Here is a 25,547-nt window from a genome sequence, read left to right on the forward strand (position 1 = left end):
TGTAGCAAGGAGCAAAAACAAGAAATCGGATTGGTCAGAGGACAATAACAGGATAGATGATTGATTAATGAGGAGACTGATCTGCAATAACAAGAGACACCAGCTGATTGACTAGCTGCAATATTATAAAACGCCTCAGCAGGCTAGACCTGAGAGAGAGTCATTTGTCCAACGGTAGAGGAGAGAGTCATTTGTCCAACGGTAGAGGAGAGTCATTTGTCCAACGGTAGAGGAGAGTCATTTGTCCAACGGTAGAGAAGAGTCATTTGTCCAACGGTAGAGGAGAGAGTCATTTGTCCAACGGTAGAGGAGAGTCATTTGTCCAACGGTAGAGGAGAGTCATTTGTCCAACGGTAGAGGAGAGTCATTTGTCCAACGGTAGAGAAGAGTCATTTGTCCAACGGTAGAGGAGAGTCATTTGTCCAACGGTAGAGGAGAGTCATTTGTCCAACGGTAGAGGAGAGTCATTTGTCCAACGGTAGAGGAGAGTCATTTGTCCAACGGTAGAGGAGAGTCATTTGTCCAACGGTAGAGGAGAGTCATTTGTCCAACGGTAGAGGAGAGTCATTTGTCCAACGGTAGAGAAGAGTCATTTGTCCAACGGTAGAGGAGAGTTGATTGTCCAAATGGGCATGGCACTAAATGGATGAATATTGCCTGGGTTCTGAGGAGAAGAAAACCCAAACCACTCATCCTCCTCAACAAGGTTTCCAGGTTATGCCTTTGCCTCTCAGATATTAATCCTCATTTAAAATGAACAACACGTGGTTCAGAACAGGCTTAGAACCAGAGGACAGTGTGGTGTGGGACAAGCTCACAGCAAAGATCAACATGTTCTCATTAAGACATTTAGAGATTACATGACAGCTGGTCATTTAGATCACTATGCAGGAAATCCACAGAGTGAAGACATTCCAAGATGCAGGTCAACGTAAAACATGCTAATGTGTCTACTGGACAAGTACATGCCTTCTTTTATAAATATTAGGACTGTCAAACAATAACAACAATCAAGTGTGATTAATTTCATACAAATTCTGTACTTCAGAATTGAGGTTTTGGGATTTGGAATTTTAAAGGTGTTGCAATGTTTCAGTAGGCCCCACCACCACAATGTTTCAGTAGGCCCCACCACCACAATGTTTCAGTAGGCCCCACCACCACAATGTTTCAGTAGGCCCCACCACCACAATGTTTCAGTAGGCCCCACCACCACAATGTTTCAGTAGGCCCCACCACCACAATGTTTCAGTAGGCCCCACCACCACAATGTTTCAGTAGGCCCCACCACCACAATGTTTCAGTAGGCCCCTCCACCACAATGTTTCAGTAGGCCCCACCACCACAATGTTTCAGTAGGCCTCACCACCACAATGTTTCAGTAGGCCCCTCCTACTCAATGCTTCAGTAGGCCAAACCTCTCGTACCCAATATTTCAGTAGGCCAATTCCCTCCAATCCAATGTTTCAGTAGGTCATCCCATCCTACCCAATGTTTCTGTAGGGGTAACCCCTCCTACCCATGACAATATAACTGCCTCTCTGGGTACAAAGAGCAGTTAAACCCTGAATGGCCTTAAATGTTATGAAAACACTGCAAACATCAACTTTACACACACACACACACACCCACACACAGTTGGGCGATCTCTCGCTGTGTTATAGACCCTCTTGCTCTCACAACCTTTCTCACACACACTCTCGTACACACACACACACACACGATGAAGAGTCTACAGACCTGGGACACGGAGCACTACTTTTACAACTGTGGAACAAGAAGCAACCAAAACATCCAGGCAGTGAGGAGGTTGAGGGGAGGTCATGGAGCCAGCAGTGATATAGGACGGGTTAGGGAGGGGCCACGGGGTACCTGATAATAGGTGGACTAGAGGTTACTATGGTAACATGGAGTTTAAGTTAGCCAGATATTACAAAGAATGGCAACATAATAAAAAAAACCCTGGTGAATGACATGTAGGAGGGTTGTAACAGGGAGAGCCTGGTGAAGACTGAATGACATGTAGGAGGGTTGTAACAGGGAGAGCCTGGTGAAGACCGAATGACATGTAGGAGGGTTGTAACAGGGAGAGCCTGGTGAAGACTGAATGACATGTAGGAGGGTTGTAACAGGGAGAGCCTGGTGAAGACTGAATGACATGTAGGAGGGTTGTAACAGGGAGAGCCTGGTGAAGACCAAATGACATGTAGGAGGGTTGTAACAGGGAGAGCCTGGTGAAGACCGAATGACATGTAGGAGGGTTGTAACAGGGAGAGCCTGGTGAAGACCGAATGACATGTAGGAGGGTTGTAACAGGGAGAGCCTGGTGAAGACCAAATGACATGTAGGAGGGTTGTAACAGGGAGAGCCTGGTGAAGACCGAATGACATGTAGGAGGGTTGTAACAGGGAGAGCCTGGTGAAGACCGAATGACATGTAGGAGGGTTGTAACAGGGAGAGCCTGGTGAAGACCGAATGACATGTAGGAGGGTTGTAACAGGGAGAGCCTGGTGAAGACCGAATGACATGTAGGAGGGTTGTAACAGGGAGAGCCTGGTGAAGACCGAATGACATGTAGGAGGGTTGTAACAGGGAGAGCCTGGTACTAGCATGGCATAGTCATTGAATCTGGGATCAAGAAAACATAAGAAGCCGCAAAACGTGGTCTGTTCTGACTAGCGGAGGGGCTGCATCCCAAATTACACCCTATGGCCTATGTACTGCACAGTAGGGTTTAGGTCTGAATAAAGTGCAGTATTTAGGGAATAGGGTGTAATTTGGGATGAGGAGAATTACAGTCTGACTGGTTTGGTTTTTCTGCAGATGTAAGAAGATCATCTGTTATTATGTAACAGTAATTACAGAGGTTTGGGTCTGGGCAGGGGGAGTGTCCAAACCATCTTCCAAGTAATCTAAAAGATATTTTACACCATTCTGGCATTTAGGCACTAATTACCTCAGAGCACCAGATGAAGAGAATGGATGAAGAGTGATAAGAAACTATGACCATGAATATGTTCCCTGTGGTGGATAATTAGGGTCCATTGGTTTTAAACAGACGTACTACGGACCTCCACCAACCCTCTCATTTGTGAGTCAGGAGAGTCGGAGGGGGACTGCAGGCCTCCAGATCAGGCTATATACTCGCCACATTGGGCAAGGCGGAAATGACTACATTTTACTGGAAATATATTCAACTGACTGCAGTGGTTGGGTTTTCTGAGTAACTAAGCCTCTAAAATATGTGATAATTATAGTCCAGGACTTTCCCAAAGACCAAACTCTTCATGTCCCAGTGACAGACTGATACATAGATATATAGACACATAGACACTAATGCACAGGCCTCTGGGTTGTCAGGACCTTCTGCTGCAACAGCAAGTTGAAAATGATTCAGTCCAAGAGTGAACCAACCACACAAATGTCTGGGGTACAAGTACTCACAACGGATGACATGTCTGAAGGGATAAATGTAGACACAACGGATGACATGTCTGAAGGGGTAAATGTAGTCACAACGGATGACATGTCTGAAGGGGTAAATGTAGTCACAACGGATGACATGTCTGAAGGGGTAAATGTAGACACAACGGATGACATGTCTGAAGGGGTATATGTAGACAACGGATGACATGTCTGAAGGGGTATATGTAGACAACGGATGACATGTCTGAAGGGGTATATGTAGACAACGGATGACATGGAACCAAATGCGTGTTCTAGGTGCCCAGTCAGTTGGTGTTGTTGTTGAAGGGTGGGAGGTGATCTGGGAGGTGATCTGGGTGGTGGGAGGTGGTCTGAGAGGTGGGAGGTGATCTGGGAGGTGGTCTGTCGATCCTCCTGTCACTGTTGAATGCCTCAACAACAGATGGTCACACAAACTCTCGTCATCTGCCTACTCCTCCCCCGTCTCTCCCATCTCCTCCCCCCTCTTCCTCCCTTCCTAATCACAGCAAAAGGACAAAGGGGAGCCAACTGTCCTGGTCCAGAGGTTAACCAGGCGGAAATCCACAAAGCAAAGGCCAGCAGGGAGGTTTGAAGGACACCAAGCATCATCTTAGGCCTCACCTCCAACCAGTCCTGTGTCAGATCTGTGGATGACTGTCATGGCCGATTCCAGTGGAATCTCTCTGAAACTGGGTGCAACAAATGTAGATATGGCAAAGAGTTCAATGAAACAAACAACTGACAGTCACTGCAGCACAGTAAAAAACTGACTGGATATACATAAAATGTATTATAATCTTTTCATTATAACAGCCCCAGAATGTGGTTACATAAGTCAGATTTGGAAATATTTTGCTTAATTCGCTGCATAACATATAGAAAATGTTACTTTCTGATACCTCCAATTCATATACACATGTAGCATAGCTAGCATACGGAATGGTGGTTGTAGTCAAACTGTAGCTAGCATACAGATTGGGGGATGTAGTGGCTTGCTGACTGTTTCCCGGGCTGGCTGTGTCTCTGACTGGCGGGCGGTCTCACCGGCTGACTGACAGCGTCCCAGGCTGGCTGCCTGTGTCTCTGGATGGCTGTGTCCTTGGCTGGCTGACTTTGTCTCTGGCTGGCTGGCTGACTGTTTCTGGCTGGATGAATGTCCCTGGTTGACTGTGTCTCTGGCTAGCTGTGTCTCTGGCTAGCTGTGTCTCTGGCTAGCTGTCTATGTCTCTGGCTGGCTGGCTGTGTCTCTGGCTGGCTGGCTATAGCATCTGATACATATGATTATGGTAAGCTGACTCTAAACCAAATAAAGCACAAAGCGCGTGCACGCACACACACACACGCACACACACACACACACACACACAAGCAGAGCATCACATCACAGGGTAGCACCAGTAATTCAGCCTCCGTAATCTTATCCTCTTGTAGGAGGCTTGGGTCTTTGCTGCTTGCATAATGGGAAAACACAAACACACACCGACTCACCAACTGTATAATGGCACAAGATTAAGACGGAATTTGCTTATTAATGAGCCTTAAAATATTAACGAGATAACAAGGCACAAGGTGGCTGGCTTGGTTCTGAGCTGACGAGTGTAGCGGATCACCTTCCAGGATCAGCTGATCAGACAGAACCATGGAAGGTTAATCAACTACTCTACACTGGTAGACAATTAGTCACAAGCCCATAGTTTTGGATCATCTTACATTTCAGAGAGCCACGTCCGTAGTGGCTGAATGGATAACCTGTACATCAGGCCAGAACTGAAGAACCCTGGTACAGGAACCAGCATATTGAACCAGAACTGAAGGACCCTGGTACAGGAACCAACATATTGAACCAGGACTGAAGGACCCTGGTACAAGAACCAGCATATTGAACAAGGACTGAAGGACCCTGGTACAGGAACCAGCATATTGAACGAGGAATGAAGGACCCTGGTAGAGGAACCAGCATATTGAACCAGGACTGAAGGACCCTGGTACAGGAACCAGCATATTGAACCAGGACTGAAGGACCCTGGTACAGGGATGAGAACATTCTCTTGGTTCTAATTTGTGTTTTAGGCATGTTATTTTCCCCTGTTTTTCCTCTTATATCATGATAAATGTGATTATGTTTAAGGCCTGGCTCCCTCTGAGCGACTCCCAGCGGACTGAGAACAGTCAATGTTCAGAATTCTGTCTTCAGAAGCACACCCATTGCCGTTCTCCCAGATTAACCAGGAAGTCTGAACCAGAATCCATAAACGCTAGAAGGAACACCCTCTCAGGATCTGTATGACTGACAGAAACCAGGCTAACTGTTTCAGCCCAGCCTGACTTACAGTGGGAGGAGGGAGGGGGAGGGGGGGAGGAGGGGGAGAGACCTTAAGAGATTATTGCTAACTGGGTCTCACACCACATCCTGTGAGGATATGAAGTCTGTCTCAGAGGTCCAGCTGTCTGCTTTGCCTGTCTGTCTGCCTGTCTGCCGGTCTCTCTGCCTGAGTGTCTGTCTGTATGAGACTGATCTCCCATCTCAACTCTACCTTCCTTTCATCATCTCTTTTAGTGTTGTAAAACCACCACAGAAAGAATAGCTAATGAAGGGGGGGGTGGTAACAGGATCAAATGAACAACGCTGACCTTCAGTGAGAGGAGAGGACAGGGATGAATTAATGATGGAGAGAACAGCTGATGAGAAATTAGCTAACAGAGGAGAGGACTCTCCCAGGAGGAGGGGAAAGAGTGGATGACATCGTTTTACATTGCCTACTAACAACATCTGCTTGGAATTTCTAGTCTATTTCATTTTCATTTTTAGTTTACATTTTTGTTATTTTTCATGGCTTTGAAATGTTCCACTTCCTTTGGCAAAGTAAACAAATGTTTCCGGCACCAATAAAACATTTGAAAAGCTTGGAGGTTTTATCAGACTATAAGACTGAGAAGAGGTGAGGAACTAACTGATCCTTACTCCTGCATCATGCCATGTCACCAGGGGAACATAGGAGAGAGGAGGTCTGATAGGGAGGAGCAGCTTCAGGGCCTCAACAGTAGGATGGAGGAGAAAGGAGGGCTGGCAGGCAGGAGCAGTTAATGACCGGTCCCAGGTGTCTACAACCATCTAATGATTATGGATGAGATGCATAAAGAGCCATTCATCATATTCATATTCTCCATAGAACATCTCAGGAGGACCAGGCCTAATGAACAGAACCAATGATGGTCATGGCCCCACAAGCTGAACAGAACATCATGTTTATATAATGATCGTGAGTCGTGGGAGTCGGTGGACTGGCTCATTGACGAGCCAGACACCAGCAATGCCAAGTTTAACAAGAACCAAATGGAAACACAAGATAATAACAGGGCATAATAAATGTGATTATACACCAGATAGACAATAGAGTGTGGGTGTGTCTGTGTGTGTGTGCAGTTTTGTTAAAAGTTAAGAGGGGCTATGCTGTGGGGGAATGTCCCAACCCTTTCCTTGAGTTTCTTCTTGTAACTGGTCAGTTCTGAGGCTTAGTCCTTCACACAGGGTGGAAGTCAGTTAGGCTTTGAATGTTCAGTAAGCATTGAGAACTTGATTAGAAGTATAAAAAACTGATACTTGGGGCATTTTGTAATTATTTTATAACTTCTATATTTTATAACAACATGGTCAGGCCAGTTGTAGTGGCAAAGTGAAAGCAATTTGTAAGTATGGAGAATAACAGTAGTGTCCTTGCTCAATAATCACAATTTGGTGGCTGAAAGGGTGAATGGTGAATGTTCATTGAATGCCACTAGAAGTGTTCATCTGCAGCAATTTTGGGCCAAAGGTTTTGCAACTAAACACTAGGTCTAAAATGGGTCTCTAAAATGCTGTCCATTTGTCCCCTCCCCTCTCCTCCTCCCCTCTGCCCTCTCCTCCCCTCTCCTCCTCCTCCCTCTCCTTCTCCTCCCTCTCCTCCTCCCCTCTTCTCCCCTCTCCTCCTCCCCTCTCCTCCTCCTCTCTCCCCCCCTCTCATCTCATCTCCTGACCTCAGGCTAGGATGGGACCACCAGAGATATTCCGAGAATGCAGCTCAGTAAAAACTCAGGGATAGATTTAGATTTGAAGGAGCTGTGTGTGTTTGTCCGTGTCTGTCTCTTTAGGTGGGTGTGTGAGTGTGTGTCCGTGTCTCTCTTTAGGTGTGTGTATGAGTCTGTGTCTGTGTCTCTCTTTAGGTGTGTGTGTGAGTGTGTGTCCGTGTCTCTCTTTAGGTGTGTGTGTCTTTAATGCTAAGTGAAACCAGTAGGGTCAGGGTTACCAGGGTCTTGCTCCCTAATCTTTGATCCCTGGTTATATCTCATACAGCTTGTCTGTCCTCAAATCACTCTCCCCTGGGTCTGTCTGCTTTTTGTCAATCTATCTTCAGGGCAGACTAGATTACCTCTAGGAACATATTGAAAGCATTCCTGTCCTGTCCTGTCTTGCCTTGTCCTGTCCTGTCCTGCCTTGTCCTGTCCTGTCCTGTCCTGTCCTGGACTTTATTTCATGACTTTATTAATTTTTTATTTCATGACTTTATTTATTTTTTGTCCCAGTATGATGGGTCCAGACCAGACTATTAAATGAAGTTTTGTCCCAGTATGATGGGTCCAGACCAGACTATTGAATGAAGTTTTGTCCCAGTATGATGGGTCCAGACGAGACTATTAAAGGAGGTCAAATAGGCTTAGTATAACAAATGCATTCATTACAGTTACCTATGAAGAATGAGTCAACATGTGGTCAAGCTCTCACTTTAGGGACAAGGAACAGAAATAGTCTCTGCAGCCTTGTGCCATGTGTGGTCAGATGACGGCAGACCCTTTGTAGCAGAATGACAACATGGGAGCTTGACAGGTAATGACCAACAACACAGAGCTTCACAGGTAATGACCAACAATATGGGAGCTTTACAGGTAATGACCAACAATATAGGAGCTTCACAGTGGAATGACCAACAATATAGGAGCTTCACAGTGGAATGACCAACAATATAGGAGCTTCACAGTGGAATGACCAACAATATGGGAGCTTCACAGGTAATGACCAACAATATGGGAGCTTCACATGTAATGACCAACAATATGGGAGCTTCACATGTAATGACCAACAATATGGGAGCTTCACAGGTAATGACCAACAATATGGGAGCTTCACAGGTAATGACCAACAATATGGGAGCTTCACAGGTAATGACCAACAATATGGGAGCTTCACAGGTAATGACCAACAATATGGGAGCTTCACAGGTAATGACCAACAATATGGGAGCTTCACAGGTAATGACCAACAATATGGGAGCTTCACAGGTAATGACCAACAATATGGGAGCTTCACAGGTAATGACCAACAATATGGGAGCTTCACAGGTAATGACCAACAATATGGGAGCTTCACAGGTAATGACCAACAATATGGGAGCTTCACAGGTAATGACCAACAATATGGGAGCTTCACAGGTAATGACTAACAATATGGGAGCTTCACAGTGGAATGACCAACAATATGGGAGCTTCAAATTCCTTGTTTGTGGTGAAACCTGGCAATAAAACTCTCTGATTCTGATACTACATGACTAATGGTGGTCCTACCTCCTGAAGATTTAGTAAGTGCCTTTAAAGTGGAGTAGGCGTGGCAAATGGCAGGACGGCTGTGCAGGAAGGATAAGCAGTCTCTCTTGATTGTTGAGTGTTTTCCTTCCTTCCTCAGTAGAGCAGTCTGGCTGCACAGGAAGAGGATTTATACCATCTACATCACAACTATACACGCCACCCTGCAACTGGAGCGATTGACAGAGAGAGACTCAGGATAGAGAGACACAGAGAGAGACTCAGGATAGAGAGACACAGAGAGAGACTCAGGATAGAGAGACACAGAGAGAGACTCAGGATAGAGAGACAGAGAGAGACTCAGGATAGAGAGAGACAGAGAGAGACTCAGGATAGAGAGAGACAGAGAGAGACTCAGGATAGAGAGAGACAGAGAGAGACTCAGGATAGAGAGAGACAGAGAGAGACTCAGGATAGAGAGAGACAGAGAGAGACTCAGGATAGAGAGACAGAGAGAGACTCAGGATAGAGAGACAGAGAGAGACTCGGGATAGAGAGACAGAGAGAGACTCAGGATAGAGAGACAGAGAGAGGTAGAGATTTTCTCCTATGCTGCAAAAACGTTGCTATACGAGAATTACTTTTCCCAAAATGTAAAACCAAAATGTAATACTTTGAGAGGACACCTGAGACTGAGAAAATGCAGCTTATTCTAGGAGAAAAACCTAGTTGTGCTATTTTAGCGGCTAAATATGTAGCTTCCTGCCACACCCGAAGGGACAACCAACATAATAATGTATCAGGATAATGAATCTACAATAATGCCTGTATCCTTTCCCCTACTTACTTAATAATATATCAGGATAATGAAACTACAGTAATGCCTGTATCCTTTCCCCTACTTACTAAATAATGTATCAGGATAATGAAACTACAGTAATTCCTGTATCCTTTCCCCTACTTACTTAATAATGTATCAGGATAATGAAACTACAGTAATGCCTGTATCCTTTCCCCTACTTACTTAATAATGTATCAGGATAATGAAACTACAGTAATGCCTGTATCCTTTCCCCTACTTACTTAATAATATATCAGGATAATGAAACTACAGTAATTCCTGTATCCTTTCCCCTACTTACTTAATAATGTATCAGGATAATGAAACTACAGTAATGCCTGTATCCTTTCCCCTACTTACTTCTAACTGTGATAGTTGTTGTTCACTGTTCTGTTTTCATTTATTTATTTTCATTTGTTTGTTTTGCCTATAATTTTTATATATATTGATGTTTGCTTTGGCAATGTATGTAGTAACACATTCCATGCCAATAAAGCCATTGGAATTGAAATGAATTGAAAGACAGAGACGTCACTATAGGACACAGAGTGACGTCACTATAGGACACAGAGAGATGTCACTATAGGACACAGAGAGACGTCACTATAGGACACAGAGAGACGTCACTATAGGACACAGAGAGACGTCACTATAGGACACAGAGAGACGTCACTATAGGACACAGAGAGATGCCACTATAGGACACAGAGAGACGCCACTATAGGACACTGACTATGTGCCCACTGCCTACAAAATGAAGTGGAATACGAGCTGCACTTCCTAACCTCTTGCAAAATGTGTAACAACAATAGACACACATACATTTTCCTTATATCATACAGGCAAACAAAGAATTTGAAATCAACTCAAATAGGGAAGCACTCCTGTATCTGTAAGGTATAATTGTTAATTGACACATTGTCCAATCACATCAGCATGATTTGTGACCCGTTGCAATTTTTTAAAAATGTTCCCTTGATATGGGCATAACTCCCAGCATAATTTAAATGCCAACACAGCTGCTGGAGAGAGAGGGGGGGAGAGACAGCAACAGAGAAAGACAAAGAAAGAGAAAGAATGGCACAGAGGTAAGAGTAAAAAAAAAATGTCCCCAGTCTCCTGATCAAGCTGGGCTTGATCAGTCTCCCCATTTAACCAAAGAATGTGGAGTGTTACTCGGCTGCCCAGCCACACGCTTCCTGCTTGAAAGTCACTGGCGACACCGAAGACTGTCAGCTGTGTCTGTGCCTGACTGGGTTCAGGTTGGGTTAGGGTGGGGAGAAGAGAATAGGGTGTGAAACCTAAGGCCTTGCCACCTCAGACCACGGGGGGGTGGGGGGGGGGGGGGTTGGAGTGGCACGGCCTTGAACTGGAATCTAAGGGTCAGGGTTGGGAATCTCAGAATCCTGAGAGGGGAATGTCTCTGAAAGAAAGGAATGTGAAGAGTTGTTTAGGTTGTGAGTCATTCAGTGTCCCTTACCATGACTAACAGCTGTTGCAAAATGATGGTAAGGATAAATCCAGTTTTGCAAAGTGAAGAACCAAGGTGGTTTTGTAAAATTTTCTCTCATCACAAGATGAAGAGACTAGGTGGCTATACAATTCTCCCTCATTACCTAGATGAAGAACCAGGTTGGTTATAACATTAACCCATCATCACTGAGATAAGGAACCAGGTTGGTTATAACATTCACCATCACCAAGGTGAAGAACCAGGGTGGTTATAACATTCACCATCACCAAGGTGAAGAACCAGGGTGGTTATAACATTCACCATCACCAAGGTGAAGAACCAGGGTGGTTATAACATTCACCATCACCAAGGTGAAGAACCAGGGTGGTTATAACATTCACCATCACCAAGGTGAAGAACCAGGGTGGTTATAACATTCACCATCACCAAGGTGAAGAACCAGGGTGGTTATAACATTCACCATCACCAAGGTGAAGAACCAGGGTGGTTATAACATTCACCATCACCAAGGTGAAGAACCAGGGTGGCTATATAATGGTTGATTTATTTGGTTGGGTGCATGACAGGCACTCATTCAGCTGTTTTGGTGTTTGTTGTGTGTTGTTTGTGTTGTGTGTAAGTACATTGTGCATGTGTGTTTATTTGCCAGGGTTTAAATGAGATGTCTCAGTCCCCATTTGAGGACAAATCTCCATATCATACTAAACACAGTGGAAAACAGGCAAACAACATCAGATCAGTGTTCTTTTTGGTCCTCATTTTCCATGTCAGACTGAACTGATGCCGATCTGAACTGTAAGCTCAGATGCTTAGATCAAACTATGTCTGGACACAGTTTGATCTAAGGCTGTCAGCTGTGAAAATGAACAGGAGCCTCCCTCGGTCTTCCTTCTGTCCATCATGCACATCTCTTTACACATCTAGTAACCTACACCCACATCTCTCAACACATCTAGTAACCTACACCCACATCTCTCTACACATCTAGTAACCTACACCCACATCTCTCTACACATCTAGTAACCTACACCCACATCTCTCAACACATCTAGTAACCTACACCCACATCTCTCAACACATCTAGTAACCTACACCCACATCTCTCTACACATCTAGTAACCTACACCCACATCTCTCTACACATCTAGTAACCTACACCCACATCTCTCTACACATCTAGTAACCTACACCCACATCTCTCTACACATCTAGTAACCTACACCCACATCTCTCAACACATCTAGTAACCTACACCCACATCTCTCAACACATCTAGTAACCTACACCCACATCTCTCTACACATCTAGTAACCTACACCCACATCTCTCTACACATCTAGTAACCTACACCCACATCTCTCTACACATCTAGTAACCTACACCCACATCTCTCTACACATCTAGTAACCTACACCCACATCTCTAGTAGCCTACACCAAAATCTCCACACACATTCCCACAGACACACACCTCTAGTAGCCAACACCCACAGACAGACACACACATCTCTCTTCACCTCTAGTAGCCAACACCCACAGACAAACACACATCTCTCTTCACCTCTAGTAGCCAACACCCACAGACAGACATACGAAAGTACACTCACCCGATAAACAGGTCTACAGTACAGTATGTGGGGAAGTCTACAGGACAGTTAATAGAAGGTCTACAGGACAGTTAGGAGAAGGTCTACAGGACAGTGGTGAGGAGGTAGGCCACTGGTCTACAGGACAGTAATGAGAAGGAAGACCACTGGTCTACAGGACAGTAATGAGAAGGAAGACCACTGGTCTACAGGACAGTAATGAGAAGGAAGAACACTGGTCTACAGGACAGTAATGAGAAGGAAGACTACTGGTCTACAGGACAGTAATGAGAAGGAAGACCACTGGTCTACAGGACAGTAATGAGAAGGAAGACTACTGGTCTACAGGACAGTAATGAGAAGGAAGACCACTGGTCTACAGGACAGTAATGAGGAGGAAGACCACTGGTCTACAGGACAGTAATGAGGAGGAAGACCACTGGTCTACAGGACAGTAGTGAGGAGGAAGACCACTGGTCTACAGGACAGTAATGAGAAGGAAGACCACTGGTCTACAGGACAGTGGTGAGGAGGAAGACCACTGGTCTACAGGACAGTTAGGAGAAGGTCTACAGGACAGTTAGGAGAAGGTCTACAGGACAGAGACTGTGTTTCTATGACAGAGACTGTGTTTCAATGACCGAGACTGTGGTTCTATGACAGAGACTGTGGTTCTATGACAGAGACTGTGGTTCTATGACAGAGACTGTGGTTCTATGACAGAGACTGTGGTTCTATGACAGAGACTGTGGTTCTATGACAGAGACTGTGTACAGCAAAGCTTAATGAGATTTGCCTGATAGACATTCTCAAAGGAAATGTCAAATGATACGAATGACTTTGCTTGTGATTTGCTCCTCTCAAATGATACAAGTGTGACAACTGCCCAAGCAACATGGACTCAAAACAGGGACAGATATAAAGCCATGTCGATAACCACACCTCCTTAAACAGGACGTGATGTGTTACATCAATGCTTTTGGACTTATGGCTAATGAGACTAAAACAGGGGGAACCAAGAGCCAATTTAATGTTTTAATGCTCATTGTACATTGGAGGAAGACCACTGGTCTACAGGACAGTGGTGAGGAGGAAGACCACTGGTCCACAGGACAGTTGTGAGGAGGAAGACCACTGGTCTACAGGACAGTAATGAGAAGGAAGACCACTGGTCTACAGGACAGTGGTGAGGAGGAAGACCACTGGTCTACAAGACAGTGGTGAGACGAAGACCACTGGTCTACACGACAGTAATGAGAAGGAAGACCACTGGTCTACAGGACAGTGGTGAGGAGGAAGACCACTGGTCTACAGGACAGTAATGAGGAGGAAGACCACTGGTCTACAGGACAGTAATGAGAAGGAAGACCACTGGTCTACAGGACAGTAATGAGAAGGATGACCACTGGTCTACATGGCAGTAGTGAGGAGGTAGACCACTGGTCTACAGGACAGTAATGAGAAGGAAGACCACTGGTCTACAGGACAGTAGTGAGGAGGAAGACCACTGGTCTACAGGACAGCAATGAGAAGGTAGACCACTGGTCTACAGGACAGTAGTGAGGAGGAAGACCACTGGTCTACATGGCAGTAGTGAGGAGGTAGAGGGAATTCATCCTCTGTATGTACAGGGCCTTGGGATTCAGAGCCTTTCACTTTCTCCAAACTGTTTTGTGTTATTGACCTCATTAGTATTTTATTTTTTCGGGGGGGCTAGCCCACTCAAAGACATTCACAGACTTGCGCCGATGCCACTCCCGTATTCGTCAGGTGCAACAGGTCGCTATTGCGCTGACATTAATCTTTTCCCCACTCTGGGGCCGTGTTCTATGGTTCAGGATTTCTTCAAGGTTTTGTTCAAACTTCCCTCAATCCTGATCAGTCTCCCAACCGCTGAGAAGCATCCCCATAGCATGATGCTCCCACCACCATGCTAAACTGTATGGATGGTATTAGACAGATTATGAGCTGTACCTTGTTTTCACCAGACATAGCAATTGACATTCAGGCCTAATAGTTTTATTTGGGTCTCACTAGACCATTTTCATCATGCTCTCATGAACCTGGTATTTAAACAGGGGTGTGACTTTTTATATCGACTGTAAGTCTAAAACTATATGTGGTGAAAGTGAAGAGGTCTGAATACTTCCCCAAGGCACTACAGACCTACTGTCCATAAACCCTATATGTGATGAGTTTTAACAAGTTATACAGATTGTCTCTCTGGCAGGTCATACAGATTGGTGTGAGGTTCAGAGGTCAGAATAGTGTTTCAGGGTCACACTGATGAGGTTTTCACTGGTCGTGTCACTGAGATGTTACCCAACAGCTAGGGAATGTTAACCCTCCTACTAACAACCCAGAACCCAGCTTCTCCATTCTTACTAACAACCCAGAACCCAGCCTCTCACATCCAAAACCCAACCTCTCCTACTACGTCCAGATCACAGCCTCTCCTCTCTTACTACACCCAGAGCACAGCCTCTCCTCTCTTACTACACCCAGAGCACAGCCTGACTTCAGTAAATACGTCTGGATAAGATTTATTTGAAATTGTTATGGTTTTGGTGAGCATTCTGATATTTTATGTACTGTCAAATTACTGTTGTTTTTCGCTGAATGTTTTCATAGCCATTGTACAGGTTTTAAATGTATTGGGTACAGTTTGAAAATGTTGATTTAAAATAAAGAAAATGTAATGTTCTTCATTTGAATATTTACAATGGGTGTATTTGCATACATGAATACATGGATATAAAGAGGTGTGGCATGGGCATGACCACCAAACACATGCACAGCCTGAGTCTACCTGTCCTCACCTGCTCTGTCTAGACTGTCTCATTCATTATCAAACTGTTATTGTCATGTTCTCTTACATAATTCAACAGGCGTGTCAAGAAAGGGATATAAAAATGTAAATGCTTGTCAGTGCTTGACTCTTACATGAACCATGTATTGATTTGCGAGATCAGACATGATACCACTTTAATCCAAGTGGAGATTTTGGAAGTTGCTTTTATTTCAATGATTTTCATCTGCAAACATTTCAACTGTATAAATAATTAATTTCTTCAATCCCACAACATTTATGAAGCCATCGAAACAAAGTTATTTTCTCCGTTCTGTGTGCGTTAAATCCTTGACAGAGCCATCACTTTCTTATAGATGCAACAGAAATGATCGATGAGCTTCACAGGTCATTCCAAAATTTTCTGTGGTCCCGCCTCTCCTACAACCTTGTCTCCTCCCTCTACCCTCCCCTCCTCCCCTGGCCATACAGTCACACTGCATCATGGTACAAATGAAAAAGGTTTTTATTGAATTTGTCTTATATTGCAGCAGCCAAATTCCAATGACAGCTTGATGTACAGGTTGCGTACTCATCGATCTGCCAAGTCTGGATTCCCCTGTGCAATTGGGATTCTCTTCTATAACTCCCTTTACTTGTTGATTCCGAAGTAATGGAATGCAGCCTGGCCATCAAATAGGTTTAGGGTTCTGACAGATGCAGGGTTGTGACATGGTGTGGGTTCTAACAGATTCAGGGTTCTGACAAGGTTAGGGTTCTAACAGGGTTATGGTTCTAATAAGGTAAGGATTCTGACAGAGTTAGGGTTCTAACAGGGTTGTGGTTCTAATAAGGTAAGGATTCTGACGGAGTCTGGGTTCTAACAGGATTATGGTTCTAATATGGTTAGGATTCTGACAGTCAGGGTTCTAATAGGGTTAGGATTCTGACGGAGTCGGATTTCTGTGGGTTAGGGTTCTAGGTTTTGAGGCAGCCTGCTGCTACTGCACTATTAATAAACATGATATGTTTAGGCATTGTCACATTTGCTGACAGAGCGAATTGTCTGCTAGACAGAGGGTGTATGCCAGAAGGCCAAGCCAACATGTGAGAACAAAATATTCATCCACACGCTCAGCTCCTTCGTAAGTTACAAGTACACTTCTAAATATAGATAGAAGGTGCTGAAGAAGACCTGAGTTATAGTTCAAAACTAAACAAAACCACATTAATCAAAATGTCAGGGCGATCAGCCGCTATAAACAACCAGTAGTTCAGGAGATGTAAGCACACTGCTTGACAGAAAATGAATAGGTGACAGGGATTTACCAATGGTGTGTTTCAGTCAGGGTTCACTGTGTAGACTTGAGAAACATGCTTTCTACGTTTTTCCCAATGTCCACTTCAATCTCCGTGGCAAGGGGATGACAATGCCTATCACGGTCTACACGCCCAATAAACGCATCTACTAAGTTAATGCTTAACCTAGACATGGCCCCACGGGACCGTGATGTCAGACATGGCGCAGAGTGCCTGGTCTGTTTGAATTGATGACATCAGCTTTCAGATGGGAGGGCCCATCATGGTGTTTTAAACATCAGATATTTAAAACCGTGCGCTGTGTGGAAATACAGTTAACTTGTTTCAAGTTATCTTGTCCCGCGACAGAACACGACGGACAGACGGTCCACACGCCGGCGGCGTCCTGTCGTCGGGTTATCCCAGAACAGAGCTAAGCGCAGCGTGCTGGGAATTATGCCACCACTGCTATATTTAACACAAACGCTGCCCTTCAAAAAGTACTAAATCCTGTTCTCCTGAACTCGTACTTACTTTAGAAATAACCCGTTAACATTTGAATTTGCAGCAGAAGATGACGACTTAAAAAGCCTTATGCCACCCAAATGCTGGCAGACTTAAAAGTGCTCACTGCTCGTAAAGATGTAACAAAGGCAGACGCTCCCGGCTCCTGCGGTCACTTTGGAATGAAGCAATGTTTCAGAGCCGCTACTACTGGAAATACTTAAGTAGAAAAATATGTACTTACCTCAACAAAGAAAGAATCCATTGGAAATAAATGATCCTTCACAAAACTCGTCTAATCGTAGATTCCGGGTACCACAGTAGAGCTGAGGAAGAGGTCTCTCCAGATGCTTTCCATTCGCAAGCTGAGAGTAAATGAGAGAAGTTGCCTTACACGCGTTCTTCCAAGAACGAGGATCCAGATCAAGTAGACCACGAATTCCTGTTTAACGTCCCAGTCAGAAATTATTTGGTAAAACACCTAAAAACAAATCCACAGCCCCTCCGTCTGGGATGGGGCGCAGCCGGGGACCCGTGTTGCTTGTCTGTTTTTCCTAACCGGTATGAATGAGCCGGGCGTATGGAGCACTACCATTAGAGGCGGAGCTTGAAACCGCAGCCCCTCCCAAAATTACCATGCCTTGTTAACAATCAAAAAGGCAGCTACTGCGCTGATGAGCACGAGGGTGCCGAGGATAATGAGCCAGCTGTTAGCGTTTTAGTTTATATTATTATTGTTTATAAGTGTTTATATTATAGTATATTTGTTGTTATGTGATGAATCCGATTACATAGTCACTGCTATCCTACTGTGTGTGGTACTGTAATCATACTGCCTGTTGTTCTACATAGAGCAGAAACAGAGTGGTGCAGAGCTGCCAACGAGACCAGGGCATTGGACTTCAGTGTTATATACCAGCCCACCAGCATTCTTGGTTTTAAGCACCTGGTTTAGACAAGACTGTATACCATAGGTATGACAAAAATAATGTTGTTTACTTATCGCATTGAGGTCAGGCTAGCCCCCATTGACCTGTACTTAACCTAGGATTTCAATCTGAAATAAACAATAAAATAATCTAGTAAAGAAATGAATGACTTCCAGAGGCACCCTGCCAGACTGTCTTATCTGGACAAAGTGATCAGCAGGGCCAGTTCCAGGCATAAGCGGTCGATTAGGGCCCCCACCCGCTAGCGGACCCCAAACTCTAGTGGGCCCCCACCCGCTAGGGGACCCCAAACTCTAGTGGGCACCCGACCGCAATGGGACCCCAAAATCTAGTGGGCCCCTGACCACTAGATAAGAGGAGCACAAAATTAAATTTTGCTTAGGGCCCCCAAAAGGCTAAAGCCAGCACTGATGGTCAGGATGTCATCCTTCTGACAAACACATGCAGTCAACCTGTGCCAGGCTCTGTGTTGCATCTGTGAGCAGAAAGTTGACTGTTTCAGAACACTGTCAGACAAACTATTGTTATCAAATCTGATTTAGATTTCAAAGACTGATGTAGATTTCAAAGGTGCTTGCTGATATGGATGGGAATGAACATTTGTCTGTGTGAAAGGGATGAGAGCGAAAGCTCTGTTCTAATCTGACAATCTGAGCTTTTGACCTGAGACATCTTTGTCTCTCTCACTGGCCTGGGTTCACTAAACAGTTGTCTTGAATTTTCCAGAAAACAATTATGAACGAGGCCAGAGGTAGACAGATCAGAAAGACATTAACTGAGTCTAGGAAGTAGCCTCGGCCTTTAAGTCGTGTTGATAGGGGATTTGGTTATTAAGGGGATTTGATAAGGTAGGATTTGAGGAATTTTAGCTGGTCTTCTTTCATCTCACATGAATGTGTTCCCTGTTTCTTGTTTTTTCGTGTTGAGCTGGTATTTCCATGGAGAAGGAATTACATTTCAGCAGTACTTGTATCAGTGCCAGGAACAGTGGGTACCAGCCTGGGGCCTGGATTTACAAAGCATCTGGTTTAGGATCAGATGCCCTTCTTTCCTTAACATTATATATCAGTTGTGATCTAAAAGGAAAAACTGACTCTAAATCATCTCTCCTACTGAATAGATATGGGCTGGAGTATCCGTATCACTGCCTGGGAGGTGAGATCTGGGGGCCTCCTAAGCTGGTACAGTAGGGAGCAACTCCTCAAGTAAGTGCGGGTCTAGGATCACTTTTATCAAGTAGATCATAATGGATTTGTTTGTACAGACAGAGAAGGACCTGCTTCTAGTAGATTAGATGCCTTCTGAATATGATCTCTTCTGTGTAACAGTATGGTTCCTGTTAGGTTATTTACTGGACCTCAACAGGGCCCAAATCAATCCAGATTCCCTCTTTGGGTCCCAGTTGAGCAAGAGTCCTCAAAATGTAGAATAGCGTGCCAGCAGGGTTTTCTGTCTTCTCGTTCTCTGTCCAGACAGACCTTCTTGTGACAGCCCAGTTCCATTAAGACTGAGTGACTGAAACCCTTTTAATGCTCCAGATCAATGCTTCTGTAGCCTGCTGCCAAGTGGGCGGAGCTTGTTTTATCGGGGTAGTCCATCGCTGGACTATCACACCATTATCACTAATGATGTTGTTCATCCATGACCACGCTTCACATGTCAGCATGTCACATTATCACTAATGATGTTGTTCATCCATGACAACACTTCACATGTCAGCATGTCACATTATCACTAATGATGTTGTTCATCCATGACCACGCTTCACATGTCAGCATGTCACATTATCACTAATGATGTTTGTTCATTCATGACCACGCTTCACATGTCAGCATGTCACATTATCACTAATGATGTTGTTCATCCATGACTGCGCTTCACATGTCAGCATGTCACATTATCACTAATGATGTTTGTTCATCTATGACCGCGCTTCACATGTCAGCCTGTTACATTATCACTAATGATGTTTGTTCATCCATGACCGCGCTTCACATGTCAGCATGTCACATTATCACTAATGATGTTGTTCATCCATGACCCCGCTTCACATGTCAGCATGTCACATTATCACTAATGATGTTGTTCATCCATGACCACGCTTCACATGTCAGCATGTTACATTATCACTAATGATGTTTGTTCATCCATGACCACGCTTCACATGTCAGCATGTCACATTATCACTAATGATGTTGTTCATCCATGACCGCGCTTCACATGTCAGCATGTCACATTATCACTAATCATGTTGTTCGTCCATGACCGCGCTTCACAGGTCAGCATGTTACATTATCACTAATGATGTTTGTTCATCCATGACCGCGCTTCACATGTCAGCATGTCACATTATCACTAATGATGTTGTTCATCCATGACCGCGCTTCACATGTCAGCATGTCACATTATCACTAATGATGTTGTTCATTCATGATCACGCTTCACATGTCAGCATGTCACATTATCACTAATGATGTTGTTCATCCATGACCGCGCTTCACGTGTCAGCATGTCACATTATCACTAATGATGTTTGTTCATCTATGACCGCGCTTCACATGTCAGCCTGTTACATTATCACTAATGATGTTTGTTCATCCATGACCGCGCTTCACATGTCAGCATGTCACATTATCACTAATGATGTTGTTCATCCATGACCCCGCTTCACATGTCAGCATGTCACATTATCACTAATGATGTTGTTCATCCATGACCGCGCTTCACATGTCAGCATGTCACATTATCACTAATGATGTTGTTCATCCATGACCGCGCTTCACATGTCAGCATGTCACATTATCACTAATGATGTTGTTCATCCATGACCCCGCTTCACATGTCAGCATGTTACATTATCACTAATGATGTTGTTCATTCATGACCGTGCTTCACATGTCAGCATGAGGCACTGAAACTGACCCTGCAGACCGGCAAGGAATATTAGCTGCATGGAAAAACACTTGTTTAGGCACTGAAGCCCAAACCGACTGTCATGGTAGGTCTGTCTGAATAGTAGGTCTGTCTGAATGGTAGGTCTGTCTGAGTAGTAGGTCTGTCTGAATGGTAGGTCTGTCTGAATGGTAGGTGTGCCTGAATGGTAGGTCTGTCTGAATGGTAGGTCTGTCTGAATGGTAGGTGTGCCTGAATGGTAGGTCTGTCTGAATGGTAGGTCTGTTTGAATAGTAGGTGTGCCTGAATGGTAGGTCTGTTTGAATGGTAGGTCTGTCTGAATAGTAGGTGTGTCTGGTTTTGGCATAAGTTGGCAAAGAGACATGTGATCATAAATCCTAAATCAATAATCAATAATCATTAGAAAAAAATAATATTACAGATTGTTCCTTTGTGTAAACTGTACTTTATCACTTTAACTATTTTCCTTTGATCACTTCTTAAACCTCTGTTCCTTTGATCATTTTTAAAACCTCTGTTCCTTGATCACTTCTAAAACGTATGTTCCTTTGATCACTTCTAAAGACTATATTCCTTTGGTCGACACTTTTCAGTTCACTGCCATCAATTACAGAAATGAACTGCAGAGCTTGAAAGGTTTGTCTCACCTCACACCTTCCAACATAAATTAAACATGTTGAACTCACCTGAATACACCAAACCTTCTGTCAGCCCTTTTTGGTGTTTGCTATTCTTTGAATAGTCTTTATTTGTTTATTTGTTAACATTGTTCACAAAATTAGTGTTGTTTTAGTCTTTTCATTTGGAAATAGGAAACCTTTGGCAAGGTTGGCACTGAAAATTATAATTGGTTCTCAATCACCATACCTTGTTAAATAGCAGTTTAATACAAATAAAATAAAATATGTCAGAGTAAATTACTCATTAGGTAAAATGACACATGATAAAATGTAGGTATTTGATTTATTATCGTATCACCAGCAGTTTTAGTGATGGAAACGATGAAGTGGTTAGAAATACATTTGAAATAATATCTGGTAATTCCTTTTGTTTCAGGGACCCAAAGTTGTCTTGTTGTATGATTTAATAAAATTATCTATGAATCAAGTTTGTTTAATGAAACATTTTTGCATGAGCATTTGTCACAAGGTGCATGTAAAGATACTTAAATTAAAACCAAAAAGCGCAAGCAACATCATGTGTCAGCAGTGACCAGGCCTAGCGCCAGGATGAAGTGACTTAGAGCGCAGTTAAAAATGGCGAGGGGGCTAAAATTTATTTTGGCTATATTTCTAAGCATCCCACTTGTCCCCTTGTGGCGCCGGTTCTGGCAGTGACCAGGAATGGGGGTCTGGGAAAATATGTGTGCCCTTCCAAAGACAACCACAGACAGGTCCAACTAGACAGGAAAAATCTCCATCCACTGTACCAAGCACAACACCACCAAAGGGACATCAAAATCCATTAACTACCCTGAGACAAGGCAGACTAGATCATATAGTTTTTCCCACTATTGTAGTTTTGCACAATAGCCTGGACCCTACCTTTTACCAACGAATGGACAGCCTGGACCCAGCTATTACTGATGAATGGACAGCCTGGACCCAGCTATTACCAATGAATGGACAGCCTGGACCCAGCTATTACAGATGAATGGACAGCCTGGACCCAGCTATTACTGATGAATGGACAGCCTGGACCCACCTATTACTGATGAATGGACAGCCTGGACCACCTATTACTGATGAATGGACAGCCTGGACCCAGCTATTACAGATGAATGGACAGCCTGGACCCACCTATTACTGATGAATGGACAGCCTGGACCCACCTATTACTGATGGACAGCCTGGACCCAGCTATTACAGATGAATGGACAGCCTGGACCCACCTATTACTGATGGACAGCCTGGACCCACCTATTACTGATGAATGGGCAGCCTGGACCCACCTATTACTGATAAATGGACAGCCTGGACCCACCTATTACTGATGAATGGACAGCCTGGACCCAGCTATTACTGATGAATGGACAGCCTGGACCCACCTATTACTGATGGACAGCCTGGACCCACCTATTACTGATGAATGGACAGCCTGGACCCACCTATTACTGATGGACAGCCTGGACCACCTATTACTGATAAATGGACAGCCTGGACCCACCTATTACTGATGAATGGACAGCCTGGACCCACCTATTACTGACTATTACAGAACCAAGAACCAAATGGGACCCGGTCACAGGCAGGACCCAGTAACAGACAGAACCCAGTAACAGTCAGGACCTTATAACAGACAGGACCCTGTAACCAGGCTGTTAACTCGTGCAGGGGAGGCAGGTATCTCTAAACCAAAGGCTTCTCTGCTCACACTACCTGAAGCCTGGAGCAAAAGGAGGCAGAACAATGAGCTCCCATTGAGTAACGTGACATCCCAGGGGACTGGGGGAGGGGACCCCAAATACACAACCTGTCTGTCAACACAAAGCCCCTCTCATCTCAGCTATTAATCCCTGTATAAAGGCCCAAAGACCCTCTCAACTCAGATATCAATCCCTGTATGAAGGCCCAAAGACCCTCTCAACTCAGATATCAATCCCTGTATGAAGGCCCAAAGACCCTCTCAACTCAGATATCAATTCCTGTATAAAGGCCCAAAGACCCTCTCAACTCAGATATCAATTCCTGTATAAAGGCCCAAAGACTGTTTTGCCTAAGCAATCAATCCCTGTATAAAACCCCAAAGCCCCTCTCATCTCAGCTATCAACCCCCGTATAAAGGCCCAAAGACCCTCTCATCTCAGCTATCAATTCCTGTATAAAGGCCCAAAGACCCTCTCATCTCAGCTTTCAATTCCTGTATAAAGGCCCAAAGACCCTATCATCTCAGCTTTCAATTCCTGTATAAAGGCCCAAAGACCCTATCATCTCAGCTTTCAATTCCTGTATAAAGGCCCAAAAACCCTCTCAACTCAGCTGACATTCAATGTATGATCTCAGCTGACAATCATCTCCTTCAAGGATTATCTTTGTATTACAGTTGTCCATTGGGTTAAATCTAGGTCAGAGTAGATATTTTTTGTTAGCTAAACAGATCCCATTAACAAAGGGATTTTAGAGATGACACATGCAAAAGTGTTTTATTTCTGAGGGTGTCTTATATTACAGTTCAGAAAAGGTTTCTCTGATCCCTTAGCGTCAGATGCTGTCTTAATTCGATCCAGTTTTACTCAGCAGGAATCTAAAGCAACAACATACAATTATTGTAATGTGAAATGTTTTTGTAGGCATTGATAAATCACTAAAGCAACCCAAGTCTAACGTGTTAAAGTACATTTGAAAAGTTAAGCATTTTTAAATACATCTTGAATTCCCTAACAGTTTACATTTACCGCTGAGTACAAAAATAATATTATTATTCAACATCTGTTAATTAGTCTGGACACCGAGACCCCTGACCGAGATAGAAATACCACAAACAGCAGAGAATCGTTACCAGCTGCCGAGAACAACATGCTGGTCACAAGGACTACAGGGACCAACAGATACAGAGAAAAAACATTCATTACACTGAAAGGAAATTCCTTACACTTAAAGCACAACATCCTGGCTGGAAATATGTTAACAGCCAACATAAATCGAACAACAATAGGAATTCGTTGAAAAAGGAAAGACAGATCAATAACAAATCAATAAAATCATACCCATGAAGGTTTACATTTACATTTCGGGCTCACTGTTCATCTACTGACATGCATGGTGAACTGCAGACCTATGGGGGTGGATCTGGCTGTCAGGTCATTAGAATACTGTGACATATCAGTGTGGTATTGGTGGACGAGCCCTGGTGAGCTGGTAATGTAATGACTGTTTGCAGTCTGATGGTTGGAGCGTCTCAGCTCAGATGACGCCATTCATTCACGTCAGCATGGAGACAGAGAGGCAGGGAAAGGCGTTTGGAATGGGAGGCTGGGTGAGGCTTAAGGGCAGGAAGAGACGTGGAGAGATTGACGAGGTCCGGAGACGATGAGAGGGGTGAGATTTGAGGAGGGGAAGTGGGGGAGGACATCTGAGCAAGGGGAGGGAGGGGGAGGGGCATCATATGAAGAGAACCAGTGGCATCAGTGAAGTGGTGTGCTCGTGAGTCCTAATGGAGAAAAAACGGCCCTGTCGATCCTCCCAGTAGTCACA

The 25,547-nt window shown here is 44.2% G+C and overlaps 1 protein-coding gene across 7 annotated transcripts in view; it reads right to left on the bottom strand.

Moving 5' to 3' along the window:
• The window catches only part of myo10l3 (myosin X, like 3), an 84,203-nt gene extending 66,170 nt beyond the window's left edge, over positions 1–18,033 (bottom strand). For all 7 annotated transcript variants that reach the window (XR_004574900.1, XR_003777586.2, XM_034288850.1 and 4 more), the window contains exon 1: positions 17,736–18,033. Coding sequence is in view for 5 of the 7 variants with exons in the window: in XM_034288850.1 (XP_034144741.1) it covers positions 17,736–17,756 (21 nt within the window). In the remaining 2 variants the exon portion in view is untranslated. The remainder of the gene's footprint in view (positions 1–17,735) is intronic.
• Positions 18,034–25,547: the final 7,514 nt, after the last annotated feature.

This window comes from Esox lucius, chromosome 20, assembly GCF_011004845.1.
Source record: "Esox lucius isolate fEsoLuc1 chromosome 20, fEsoLuc1.pri, whole genome shotgun sequence".
In the NCBI taxonomy this organism is placed as follows: Eukaryota; Metazoa; Chordata; class Actinopteri; order Esociformes; family Esocidae; genus Esox; species Esox lucius.